This window comes from Heterocephalus glaber, unplaced genomic scaffold (genome assembly GCF_053883595.1).
Source record: "Heterocephalus glaber isolate CG9 unplaced genomic scaffold, H.glaber_assembly_v1.0 deba00000809, whole genome shotgun sequence".
Taxonomy (NCBI): Eukaryota; Metazoa; Chordata; class Mammalia; order Rodentia; family Bathyergidae; genus Heterocephalus; species Heterocephalus glaber.
This window is the reverse complement of record NW_028258163.1, coordinates 12,677,106-12,691,477: the sequence shown is the minus strand read 5'-3', so window position 1 is coordinate 12,691,477 and position 14,372 is coordinate 12,677,106. Positions and strand designations below refer to the sequence as shown.

General features: G+C 36.7%; 2 protein-coding genes and 1 pseudogene across 2 annotated transcripts in view; 2 read left to right on the top strand and 1 right to left on the bottom strand.

The window, feature by feature from the left end:
* The first annotated feature begins 6,680 nt into the window (after positions 1 to 6,680).
* LOC101716929 (olfactory receptor 11H6) lies at positions 6,681 to 7,705 on the top strand. Its single transcript, XM_004865072.4, has one exon. It carries the CDS (start codon positions 6,722 to 6,724, stop codon positions 7,703 to 7,705), a length of 984 nt encoding a protein of 327 aa, XP_004865129.4. The 5' UTR covers positions 6,681 to 6,721.
* Positions 7,706 to 8,721: 1,016 nt separating this feature from the next.
* LOC147829040 (nucleoporin p54 pseudogene) lies at positions 8,722 to 9,961 on the top strand (annotated as a pseudogene).
* A 2,500-nt stretch (positions 9,962 to 12,461) lies between these two features.
* Ttc5 (tetratricopeptide repeat domain 5) overlaps positions 12,462 to 14,372 on the bottom strand; it is a 102,313-nt gene continuing 100,402 nt past the window's right edge. Inside the window, exon 10 of the mRNA XM_087207280.1 lies at positions 12,462 to 12,584. Coding sequence (XP_087063406.1) covers positions 12,477 to 12,584 — 108 coding nt within the window. The 3' untranslated portion in view covers positions 12,462 to 12,476. The remainder of the gene's footprint in view (positions 12,585 to 14,372) is intronic.

The window sequence follows — 14,372 nt, the reverse complement described above, 5'->3', positions numbered from 1 at the left end:
CACTCTGGCCATCTTCCCCCCATTCCCTTTACTCTCAGCCTCCAGTAACCACTATTCTCTGCCTTTCTGAGTTCAATTATTTTACATCTCATATATGAGTAAGAACATGCATTGTTTGTTCTGTGCCTGGCTTATTACACCTAGCAAAACGGTCTCCAATTCCATCCGTGCTATCACAAATAACACATACCACGTTTTTATCTGTTCATCTGTTATGCACTCCCAAGTTGTTCCATAACTTGCCTATTATGAATTATGGTGCACTGAACATGGTAGTGAACATCTTTTCAACATACCGATTTTGAGTAAATACTCAGAAACCTTTTGAGTAAATACTCAGAAAACAGATTGTAGGATCAATGTTAATTCTATTTTTAGAATTTTGAGGTACTCCTGCACAGTTTTCTACAATGTTTCTAATTTACAAGCCAGTACAATATGCAAGGAAGGGTTTCTTTTTCTCAACGCTTTTACCAACTTTTGTTATCTATTTGACTTTTTGATAACAAACATCCTTACAAGTAGAAGATGGATCCCATTGTGGTTCTAATGTGCATTTCTCTAATAATTATTGAAGTTGAGCATTTTTTGTATCTATTAGCCATATATTTTATTTCTAAAATATCTCCTGGCTGGGGATTTAGCTCAGTGCTTTCACCACCTGCCTCATAAGCACAAGGTCTTGAGTTCAATCCCTGGTACAGAAAAACAAATATATATATATATATATATATGGATATATATATCCTAAAATCTCTTTGCCCATTTTTAAATTGGATTATTGAGTTATTTGAGTTTCTTATATATTTTGTATATTAACTCTTAGTGCAAGGGTGATTATTATCATATTCTGTAGACACCCTAATGTGCAATAGAAAACCAGAGCTTTTTCCTCCTAACTGCACTTAATACCCATTAATCAATGGTTTTCCATCCCTTCTTCCCTCTTAATCTCCCATTGCTGGTAATTACCATTCCGCTCTCAACTTCAATGAGATCAACTTTTTTAGATTCCACATATGAGTGAGATTATGCAGGACTTACCTTCTGTTCCTGGCTTCTTAAACTGAGCATAATGATCTATTGTCATCCATCCATGTTGCCTTGAATGACAAGACTTCATCTTTTTAAATTCCTGGATGGTTTTCCATCATGTATGTATACTACAAATTCTTTATCCATTCATCAGTTGATGGACATTTGGATTGTTTCCATTTCTTGGCTATTGTGAATAGTGCTTCAGTGAACACGGTAGTGCAGATGTGTTTTCAAAATACAGTACTAATTTCATTTCTTTTGGGTATAGACCCACTAGTGGGATTGCTAGATCATATAGTATTTCTATTTTTAATTTTTTGAGAAACCTCTATATTGTTTTTCATGGTAGCTATACTCACTTATATTCCCATCAAGAGTGTATAGAGTTGTTCCTATCCATAAACATGGGATATCTCTCCATTTTCATGTCCTCTTTAATAACATTCAATCATATTTTACAACTGTCATTGTAGAAATCTTTCAATTCTTTGGTTAAATTTATTCGTAGGTATTTTTATAGCTATTGTAAATGGAAATGCTTTCTTTGTTTCTATTTCAGATAATTCACTATTGGCATATAGCAATGCTACTAATTGTTGTATATGGATTTTATATTCTGTCAAGTTTTCTTAATTAATTCATTAGCTCTAATAATCATTAGATTATTAGCTCTAATAATGGTTTTGGAGGTTTAGGAGGGTTTGTTGTTGTTGTTTTGCTTTGTTTTGTTGTTGGTTGAATTTGGTTTTTTGAGACAGGGTCTTGCTATGTAGTTCAGGTTGGCCTTGAACACACTGTGTAGCCCAGGCTGGCCTCAAACTCATGGCAATCCTCAGCTTCTCGAGTGCTGGGATTACGGGAATGTTCCACCATGCCCAGCCTCTTCAATAGATTTTAATGGAGTCTTTGAGTTTGTCTAAATATAAGATCACATTATCTGTAAATAGTGACAATTTGAATTCCTCTTTTCCAATTTAGATGTCCTTGTCTTTCTCTTGCCTTACTGCTCTGCCTAGATCTTTCAACCCTGTGCTGAATAAAGGTGGTGAGCAGTAAGGAAGCTAGAGTAGGAGAATAACATACTCCACTCCACCTCAGCCATGTAACAAATTTGAGGCCAGCCTGGGATAAACATTGAGAATCTATCTCAAAAAAAAAAAAAAGAACAAAAGATATCAAATAATGAAAGGAGGCCTTCTTGTCATGTTCCAGATATTGGAAAGAAAACTCTCATCTTTCCCCAATTCAGTATAATTTCAGCTGTTGACTTTTTGCATATGGGCCTCACTATGTGGAAGTACTTTTTCATATTTTTATATTTGAACCTAAAACAAGCTTGTAATCTCTGTGGAGCTTGACCTAGTTTTCTCCTATAACCTGTGTGTACTGTATTCAGAGTTTAACACAGTCTGACACCGAGTAGGTATATAATAAATGCTTGTCAATTACATACATTTTTTTGGTACTGGGGATTGAACTCGGGACCTTGTGCTTGTGAGGCAGGTGGCAGAACAACTGAACTAAATCCCTGGCCCAATTAAATATATTTTTAACAGAATGGAACAAGTGTATTATTTAAAGAGATCACACATGTGCGCAGCATACACACATGCATGCACATACACACATGCAGATACACATATATTCTTTCTCCTCTGAATCCATTTACCTCCCCCTGGGTAGGTCAGTTCCTTAGAGTGAGAATATTTCCACCAAAAGGAAAGTTTTCCTGACCTCTCTTAGGTATGTATCCTGGCCCTTACATCAGGATTCATCAAACCACTGGGGAAAACATAAACAGATACAGGTAGGATTAAATACATGCAGAGGTACAAGCACAGGAAAGGAAGTAGGTTCCTTCAAACAAACACATTGGGGAATTATGGATCCTATTCAGGAGAGATTTGTAAACTCTTAATAGTCACTCACTTGAAAAACACATTTCATTTGGTTCGGAGCAACACAGGACGCAAGTCTCTGAAGGCACAAACAACACTCTCCATCCCTGACTCAGCTCTCGGACTGTGTAAATGAGGAGCTTCTTGTGGCTGGAGTTTCACTCACATCTGCATCTTGGAGCCAAAAACAACTTCGGATAGGTAGGAAAGCCTACAACCAAAGAACACTGCTGCTCTGCACCTTGCTGTAAGACAACTGAGAATAGGTGATTCCCCTGTAAATCCCTTAATTCTTTTTTCCTATGCTCTTTGTAGGAGCAACATGTTAGACTCTTCACTGCTTATCTCTCAACACACTTTTAAAGAGAACCTTAGATGATACAGTGTATTCACATCAAGGGCTCACTCAAGTATCACAGAGTTCCCACATTACAGCTCAGAGTAAATGGCACTCATATGGCTCGGGAATTGGGGTGGGGGATTAAACTTCCATCAGAATATAGTCTAAGTCTTGTACCACTTTGCAAAATTGCTTAGTGAAATTTTGGTTGACAGATTACTTCTCAGCAGGAGCAATTAAAGCAAGACGTTATTTTTTCAGAGTCTTTGGCGAGAGACAAAGCACTAGTGCAAACTGAGAAAAAGCAAGATAGTGGTCTTTGTTTTCCTTTGGATTTACCTACACCTCAAAAATGTAAAGTCTAAAGACTCTCTGCATTTACAACTTAAAAAGAGCTCTTCTCTGGGAAGTGGCTTCAATTCCCACAAGGGGTTAAAGAGGAGGGTCTGGCCCCCTTATCAGCTATACAAAATGGGTTTCCCAGGTTCTTTGTCCTCTTCTTCTCTCCAGCTGGACATTTATATGTCCATCTCTTGAGGTGAACAGAGGAGGCGAATTTAAATTTGTCAGTTGAGACAACAATAGATGTGTTTTGGAGGTGGAGAAAATAGGAAGAATGTAGTGGGATTTCAAATTATCTGTGACGTTTACTTATCTTTTGCTGACCCTATATTCCATAGATAAGTGAAATTTCACTAGCACAAATAATGTCAACAAGATCTTGGATATTACGGAGTCAAATAATTACCAACATTGGAACCAAGCCTTAAGAGGTCAGGTTCCAGGTCACAGACCATGACTTATATTTGTCATCTTGATTCCAAAATCTTCTTGAAATGTGAGTAGGGTAAATTAACTCATGTCTCCTATCTGCCTGTTATCTTGAGAAGCCCAAAATATCTATTTTATGCCAAATAAAATATAACATGCCACCTGCACTACATAGATTTATTTATGTTAGTTCTAACTTAGAATAATTTTTTGGTCCATAACATAGAGATATGCATACTGCAAAACATATGACCTATGCAAGCCCCTGTGCTGCTGTAGTGGCATACTGGGTCATTTCAATGTAGCAAGAGTTGAAAAGGAGAGGAAACTTACTTTTCATTTTTACTAATGTGCTCCAGAATTTAGTTCACTGCTAGGAATATAACACACAGTGAATAAACATTTGTTAAATGCCTAAATAATGTGTTACAATTGAAATATGACATTTATTATTTTTATTGCAAGCCCATTAACTTCAGTTTTAAATGAAGAATGATTGCACATGATCTAACAAATCTAAGTATAGTTAAATTTTGGTACATATGGTCATCATAATTGTTTTATTATTCTAAAAACATTGTTAATACAAATATCCAAAGCTATCTTGTCAATAAAGCATCTATCATTCTGAGTTTGCTCCAGGTTTGATAAAGTACTAAGCAGACATCTTGCCCTCTGCAAAGTGTATGAATGACATGAAGATGGAATTTTGTAAGTATATTAACAGAGACATGAATAAATACTATGGCCAACATATTGCTAAATTTAAAATATTGATGGTGAGCAGGGTATTGTGGTGCATGCTTGTAATCCTAGAACTCGCAAAGCTGAGGCAGGAGGATCATTACAAGGCTGAGGCCAGCCTGATCTATATAGCAACACATTGTCTCAAAACACCAAAAAACCTAAAATATTGAAGAGGTCTTACCAGGTAAATATCCTGAACTTATCAAGGAAACTTTAGGACATGGAAATAAGACTGGGCCAATAGCTTCAAGAAGGTCATTAGCAAAACATTCAAGTTTTTAGTCTGGTCTCAACTCCTGAGTCAGCAAACATCAAAAAAAAAAAAATCTTTCTGATCTCTGTACATCCTAGAGTGATCCTTTTATTCTTTATTTAATTTAAATGAAAGCGAGATGATGAAGAGAAATTATGGACTTATTGCTAGCAAAAATGACACATATGGGGGATTTAGCTCAGTGGTTCCACCACCTGCCTCGCAAGCACAAGGTCCAGAGTTCGATCCCCGGTACCAAAAAAAAAAAAATGACACACATGGGTTTATACACTAGAGAAATTGATTTAGTCAGCAACAAGTTGCCTCAAGAACCAAGCCATAACGCACATGAGTAAATACCAAATAGTTTCTCTAGTGTGCGAAAGTGAAAGTGTAAATAAAGACTAAAAGGTACAACAGATAATGTGAAATAGGAAGGGGCGAAAGAGAAGGGGAAGTGGGAGGGGTAGGGGAAAGGAAAGAAGGGAATGGAATTAATACGAGAAAATGCAAAAATGGAAACAAAGTCTTTGTAAATAGGGAGGGATGGAGGTGTTGAAGGGAGGGCAGGGGAAGGGGGAAAAAAATAAGAACCAAGAGAGATTATGTAAAGGTGCAAATTTCCAATGATGAATGTCATTATATTGTATACCTAAAATGTACCAATACAATTGAAAAAAAAAACCAAGCCATAGCGTGGAGTAGTGCAGCTTGGGGCACTGGAAGAAGATGGAACAACCCATAGAAAATTGTGACCCCCAAAAGAAATCATATAGGGGGCATGACATCTACCTTGTTATTTAAGACCTACCACCACCATCATGGAAGAGGAATTAGACTTATTTTTGTAGTTTTAATAAGATTGAAATTTACCTAGGGACCTGAAAGTGCCAGGATCAAGCTGTAGAGGGAATAAAAAAGAAAAAAACTTTCTCAAAATAAAAAAAATCCTTTAATGGAAACAGAGCTCCTTAGGAGAAGAATGGGCTGATTGTTGAGCAAATCCAGATGCTACCTGGGAAAGTATGATCAAAAGACAATTAGATAGGTAATCTGCAAGCAATTTAGAAGTTCCTAGGTGTTCTATATGACCTCCCTAAGACTAGCAAAAACAAGAGCAGTTAAGACTTCAACCTCACAAATCCATTCTTATCTACTTTTTATTGGACAGATATAGATAGATGAGAGATATAGATAGATGACAGATATAGAGTTTTTATCGGATAGATACAGATGTAGATATGGATATTAAACCCTGAATAAGAAAGTAACTTAGCAGCTACTTTTCTTTCATTTATACTCAAAGTTTGTTTTAAAGTGAAAAGATGGGTCCAAAGTTTAAATTTGTATATAGAATGTTCAACGGACAATGACTTTACCATTAAAGATGAAACATTACTCTGCTCAGAATTAAAGTAACATCTCAAGTTAAATAGAATTTGTTCCCAAAAGAACCCTGAATAGGCCAGAGTATCTAGTAGTTAATGGCTTTGCACATACATTTAAGTGAACCCTTTAAATCTTTCTTCTCATCTGTAAAAGAAAAACATCAGTTTTCTTATCTGCAAAAGAAAAAGGGCACCTCCCTCCTGCTAAAGGGTCATTAGGAGAATGAAATAAGATGATGTAAAAATACATAGAATATTTTCCAACATGTGTTAGCAAAACTCACAAATGTTCATTATTGTTCTTTTCTTGATATTTTTTTTTCTAACAGCTTTGGGGTCCCAGAACAAAACAATGCATTTTGTGACTGAGTTTATCCTCCTGGGTTTCCATGGTCAAGAAAAGATTCAGAGTTTGTTCTTCTCACTAATTCTGGTTCTGTATCTCCTGACCCTGCTGGGGAATGGAGCTATCATCTGCGCAGTGATATGGGACAGGAGGCTCCATACACCCATGTACATCCTCTTGGGAAACTTTGCATTTTTAGAGATCTGGTATGTTTCCTCCACTGTCCCAAACATGCTGGTCAATATCATCTCTGAGGCTAAGACCATCTCCTTCTCTGGCTGCTTCCTCCAATTCTATTTCTTTTTTTCACTGGGTACAACAGAGTGTTTCTTCTTATCAGTTATGGCATATGATCGGTACCTGGCCATCTGCCGCCCACTACGCTACCCCTCCATCATGACTGGGAAGTTCTGTGTGAGCCTCATCTGTGTATGCTGGGTGAGTGGATTCCTCTGCTATCCAGTTCCCATTGCCCTCATCTCCCAACTTCCTTTCTGTGGACCAAATATCATTGACCACATTGTGTGTGATCCAGGCCCATTGTTTGCACTGTCCTGTGTCCCTGCTCCTTCCACGGAGCTTATTTGTTACACCTTCAACTCAATGATCATCTTTGGGCCCTTCCTCTCCATCTTGGGATCCTACACTTTAGTACTCAGAGCTGTGCTTCGTGTTCCCTCTGGTGCTGGCCAAATGAAAGCTTTCTCCACCTGTGGATCCCACATAATGGTGGTGTCCCTATTCTATGGAACCCTTATGGTTATGTATGTGAGCCCATCCTCAGGGAACCCAGCAGGAATGCAAAAGATTGTCACTTTGGTGTACTCAGCAGGGACTCCACTCTTAAATCCCTTTATCTATAGTCTCCGAAACAAAGACATGAAAGATGCCCTAAAGAAAGTTCTGGGATTAACAACTGCATAAAACTGAAACAGTTCTGAAAGATAAACTGAATGACTTCCTTCTTTTTTATTTGTGTTTTTTAACAGAACAAGTAGTAGTTTTTACTGTAGAGATTAATAGCACTTAAAATAAAACTGCCATATATGTATAATCATGAATTGGTTATGTCCATCAACCTTGATCATGTCCTTCTACCTTCACCTCAATGTGGTACCCACACTTTCTAGCCCCTTGTAAACCCACATCCACCTTCAGGTCAACTTTTGTATTTATTTTTCTTTATTACTTTCACACAGGAGAAAGAACATGCCATACTTGGGTTTCTGTATCTGGCTTAGCTCACATAACATAATGTCCTTCAGTCCCATCCATTTTGCTGAAAATGACATGATTTCATTCTTCTTTATGTCTGAATAATACTCCATTGTGTATATATACATTTCTTTATCCATTCATCTGTTGATGGGCATCTAGGCTGATCCTGAATCTTGGTTATTGTGAATAGTGCCTCAATAAACATGGGTACACAAGGGTCTCTTTGGAATGCTGACTTCATTTTCTTTAGATATATACCCAGGAATGGGATAACTGGATCATATGGGAGATATGTTTTTAGCTTTTTGAGGACTCTCCATACTGTTTTCCACACAATTACACTATTTTACATACTAAACAGGTCGACTGAGTGTCACGTCGTGGGAGCAGTGCTTTGGTCCTCTGCTCCCGTGACATTTCCTTCAATTTGGGGACTCCCTCAGGTACCTCAGGCACCGCTGCAGCCACTGCAGCACCTGCGGGTAGGTTTGGAGGATTTGGGACAACATCTACAACTGCAAGTTCTGCATTCAGCTTTTCTGCCCCCACTAACACAGGCACTACTGCATTAGGTGGCCTCTTCAGTCACCCTACACAAGCTCCTACCCAGTCCAACGAGCTGATAAATACTGCGAGTGCTCTTTCTGCTCCAACACTATTGGGAGATGAGAGAGATGCTATTTCAGCAAAATGGAATCAGCTGAAGGCTTTCTGGGGAACAGGAAAAGAATATTTCAACAATAATATTCCACCAGTGGAATTCACACAAGAAAATCCCTTCTGCCGGTTTAAGGCTGTAGGTTATAGTTGTATGCCCAATAATAAAGATGAAGATGAGCTAGTGGTTTTAGTTTTCAACAAAAAAGAAACAGATATTCAAAGCCAGCAACAGCAGTTGGTAGAATCGTTGCATAAAATTTTGGGAGGAAATCAGACCCTTGCTGTAAATGTAAAGGGTATTAAAACATTGCCAGATGATCAGACAGAAGTTGTTATTTCTGTTGTTGAGCATTCTCCAAATGGTACCTCAAGAAGAGTTCCAGCTACAACACCATATGCCCATTTTGAACAAGCCAATATAGAAACACAACTACAGCAACTTGGTGTAACCCTTTCTGTGACTAGAACAGAACTTTCTCCTGCGTAGATCAAGCAGCTTTTACAGAATCCTCCTGCCGGTGTTGATCCTATTATTTGGGAACAAGCCAAGGTGGATAACCCTGATTCTGAAAAGTTAATTCCTGTACCCATGGTGGGCTTTAAAGAACTTCTCCGAAGACTGAAAGTTCAAGATCATATGACTAAGCAGCATCAGACCAGATTAGATATCATATCTGAAGATATTAGTGAGCTACAAAAGAATCAAACTACAAGTATGGCCAAAATTGCACAATACAAGAGGAAACTCATGGATCTTTCCCATAGAACCTTACAGGTCCTAATCAAACAGGAAATTCAAAGGAAGAGTGGTTATGCCATCCAAGCTGATGAAGAGCAGTTGCGAGTTCAGCTAGATACAATTCAGTCTGAATTAAATGTACCTACTCAGTTCAAGGGCTGACTAAATGAACTGATGTCCCAAATCAGGATGCAGAACCATTTTGGAGCAGTCAGATCTGAAGAAAGATATTACATAGATGCAGATCTGTTACGTGAGATCAAACAGCATTCAAAACAACAACAGGAAGGCCTTAGCCACTTGATTAGCATTATAAAAGATGATCTAGAAGATATAAAGTTGGTAGAACATGGATTGAATGAAACCATCCACGTCAGAGGTGGTATCTTTAGTTGACAGTTTACAAACCTGTGTTATAAGTTTGTGAAATGTATCCTCTTACTGCATCGGGCCTTCCTTAAGAATGAAATGAGCACATGGAGAAAAAAGAAAGAAAATGATCCTCTCCTGGCTTGGATTTTTCAGATTACTGACAAATTACTCTTCACTAAATCTGAAATAAACGAGTCTTTTCACATCCCTTCTAAAATAACCTTGAAAAGATTTAACATCTAAAGAGCTATATATACTTTAAAAGAAGTACCTAATTAACATTTTTAAAACAGCGTTTTCTTAAACATCACAGTATTATTCTCCATTCTGCTTTCTATGGCAAGTAAATATGAAATATATAGTTTACATATGACTGTATAATTACTTGACTGTTGAAGATTTGAGATTCAGAATGTAAAGGATATCAGTTTTTATATACGTGAATTCAACTTGGGAGGAGTAAAGCAAATCCAAAAGTATTTAATTATTAATGTGGTTTTCTTTTTGTTCTGTGAGATTTGAAAATTAATTTTTTATTATTTGACTTATGTGGAGTTTATAGAACAATTCTAAGCAATTAGGATATAACAGAATTACTGGTTTTGGAAACTTTTGTTTTTTAAATCTTTATTTCTAAAAATGAAAACTTTTAAAATAAATTCTTAATTTGTAATTTAAAAAAAAAACAGGTCACTTTTGACTTTAGCTCTTTATAAAAACAATGAAGAAGGTCTTCAGTAAGTGTGTACTGGATCACACCTAGATAGAGGGAGAAACTTACATTTCATAGCTTTTTAGCAGTTCAAGTTCTGCTCGCTCACAAGAAATTATCAATAAAATATTTTAAAGATGCAGAACTTCACTGAATAATCATATGACATTGATATATATATATATAATCAGCAATATGTGTATACCAATGTATACATATGCATGTATATCCTTTTACCATGATTATATATTTGCTATTTTTTTTTCTTTGGTACCGGGAATTGAACTCAGGTTCTTGCGCTTGCAAGGCAGGTGGCAGAACCACTGAGCTAAATTCCCAGCCCTATATTTGCTAATTTTAACTTCAGCTAGTGGAGGGAATCAAGTCCAATCATACTTGAAACCTTTGGGAAGAATGCAATCTTTTAAATTCAAAAATAAATATTCTAAAGATAATGGGTCAAGAGGCCACCAAAAAAAAAAATTCCAATGGACACATTCCATGTGTGAGATTGTCTTCCACTACAAAATCAGACTATGCTTAGTACCTCTATGTTCACACCTCTACATCTTAGAGATAAAGTAAAAACCTTCCCTCCTGTCATTCAAAGCTCCGTGCAGTCTTCTCTCCCAGAGATCCAGTGTGTAAGCATTGCACCTCATGAGGACACATCTAATTTTGCCTCCAACACATTTACTCCCAATGGGATCTTTACTCATATGCTTCCATGTGACTACCTCAATACACAAATAGTATGGAATAATGATGGCAGAAACATATTTTTGTCTGAGCACTGCAGTTTCCATGTCAATCTGACAGCAACGTGTAGCTCTCAGAGGCCAAAGGGCAAAGGCTCAGTCAGAAAAGTACTCAGACAAAATTATGCCAAAAACAAATTCCATTTTGGTACCCTCAATGAGTGCTGAAGAAGGATGGTCATCATGTGAAGGGCCACCCTGTTCAATCAAAGAATACACTTGCTTATTGTGACAAATTTCTGACAACATTAGAAAGGTTAGGAAGGGGAGTTCCCAGTGATAAGTGCTGAAATGCTTCAGTTTATTTCCACCAAAGCATCTTGGAAACAGTAGCGAGGAGCATAAGGCACACAAAGATATTTCTTCCTATTTCAAGGTTTTACATTTTAAAATTCACAAATTGTACTCTCACGTCCATAGAATATGAAATTATCTAAGGAAAATTGGTCCTTAAGCAGATATTTAATCAGAGGGTTTACGTATCCCATGGCAAAAAATCACATATCCTGTTTGAAAAACAAACGTAAGGAGACCATGCCCACCCCAAACTCAGTTGATGTAGCACATTATTTTTAATAATCCCTAAAGATCAATTTATCATAATTATCAATGAAACCTCCAGGCAAAAAGGGAAACTCCCTAAGGACAACATGGAAAATCACAAGCTCACTTGAAGAGAGACCTGATGCTTCTCAAGACTGACTAATATAAGGGAGGCATAAACTGGACTGACGCATTATCTCTACAGAATAAGTAACAGATCACTAGACCCTTAGGGTACAAGAGAAGGGAAACTGGCCATGCATGAAACTCTAACACAGAACCTCCACATTAGAACTAGGGAGAGATCTTTGTGACCTCTGTCTGCACTGCCTCCAAGATGAGCTAGGAAGCCTTCATGGTGTTTCAGGATGTCTTCTCGGAGGGACAGTGCTATTATTGTACATGACAGGTGGACCTGCTCACCTCTACATTTGTTCATTCAGTATGGCCAAGAGGTGGAGGGTCAAAGATAAATTTCTCTTTCAGCTGAAGAACCAAAAGAAAAATGAAATTTCACAGAGAATTTAAATTACCATGGAATTGATATGCTCCAAAATCAACTGACTAAATATTAACAAAATCATTCACAGATATTCCCCTTCTCAGAAGCTGGCTCAGGAACCCAGAAAGGGAGAACTTAAGTAAAACAATGTGGAAATAGCTCTATCTGCAAAGACTGAAACAAATACAAAATTAGTGTTTTCTTGTTTTTTTTGTTTGAGTGATTGTTTCGGCTTTGGTTGTTTTTTTCATTTGTTCTCTTCTTCTACCCTCTGTATCCATTCCATTATTCATCTGCACCTGTAGGAGAGGTAGCAAAAAAGAGGAAATTATAAAATCACAGCAGTGTGTATGAAAACTAAGATTCCCCATAATGTTTAATGAAGACTGCATTGGGAGCTGCTTCTTACAATTATGTAGAAATTTTCTTTAAAATTCATTTATCATCTTCTCCTTGCAACTAATGATTTTCTGAGTTTGTTTGGTGCTTTCAATGCCAACAAAAGTAGTTTATAGCTTAAAACATTAAAGTTCAGTCTTGTGTATTTGGAGGGAGGTGGTCACAGGATATAAGTTCAGAATCAGTGTTCCGCTTGCTGCACTCCAAGGGTAAGTGGCAGCTCTGTTCTCTCATCTTGTTTGGAGAAAGACTTCTTGCTTGAGAAGATGGAGAAGTGCAGAATTCCTTAGTAAGGAGCCATTTGTTCATAATGTCTCAAGAAAATGACCATCAACATAGGTTACTGTCATTCTTGTTGCCATCAGTTTTTAAAACCGAAACTCTTTGGACTTCATGTTTCATTTTTCCTTTTCTGTATGGTTTCTTGTCAGGCAGTCTACAACCTGCTCTGACATAATCAGTTCCAAAGTAAATTATATGGTTTCTAGATAAGTTGATTCATAGTTCACTTAATGCATTATAATTTTTGAGTTTTCAACAGCTGCATACTAACAAATATACTCATCATATAATAAAATCTTACTAGTATAAATTTATAGTATAAATTTACTAGTATAAATTACTAGTATAAATTTAGTACCATTTTATTATGTTCAGTGAATATTATAAACAGGATAACAGTATATACTATATCTATCAAAAACCTGTTAAAGGTAAATTTTCCATTTATCAATCCACAAAATGACAAGTGCATGGTTAAAATTTTTCTGAATATTACAATATGTTAAAGTTATCATTGTGCTCCTTTCTGGGTTGTATTTGGGTCTTTTAAAAATATCTTCTTTGATGATGGTGTTCTAAATTTTAAAAAGAGCAAATTTTGAAATGTGGGTAAATTATTTTTTGAAACATCTTTGACTCGATTGTACCTTGTGATCTTTTCTATATTTTTTATTACTACATATTTGCAGTACATGATGTTTACATTCCTTAACAAGAGTTATTACATGTATGTAACGGTACCAGGGATCAAACTCGGGTCCTTGTGCTTGCGAAGCAAGCGGCGATACCACTGAGCTAAATCCTAGCCCTCTTTTTTTTTTTATTAAGTTTATTGGTACATTTTAGGTAAACAACACAGTTACATTCACCATTGGGATCTTCTACCTTTACATGATGTATCTTGGTTCTTATTTTTCCCCATTCCCCTGCCCTCCTCCCACTCTCTCTTGATCCTCTTCCCCTTTGAGAAATATCTCTGTACTTCCTATTATCTATATTTTATTTGGCTTTTTATTTATAGTCTGGGTTTCTCCTATAAGAAAAAACATGCAATATTTAAGCTTTGTGTGTCTAACTTATTTCACTTAGCATTATGATCTCACGGTGCATCCACTTTCCTACACATGACTCATGCTTATCCTTCTCTATGGCAAAGTAGTACTCCAGTGTATGTAAATATCACATTTTCTTTATCCACTTCTCTGTTGATGGACATGTACACTGCTCCCAATATTTAGCTGTTATTAATTGTGCTGCTATGATCATAGGTATGCATGTATCACTGTAGTATGATATCTTTAACACTTTTGGGAGGTTCTGAAGAAAAGGAATAACTTGTGATTTTGAATATTGAGCAGATTTTTTTCAATGAACTAAAGTAATATCTTCAAAATAAGGAGCATGAA

Bases quoted from the DNA above. Each gene is read 5' to 3' on its own strand.
- LOC101716929 (XM_004865072.4), top strand. From the start codon at position 6,722: ATGTTCATTATTGTTCTTTTCTTGATATTTTTTTTTCTAACAGCTTTG.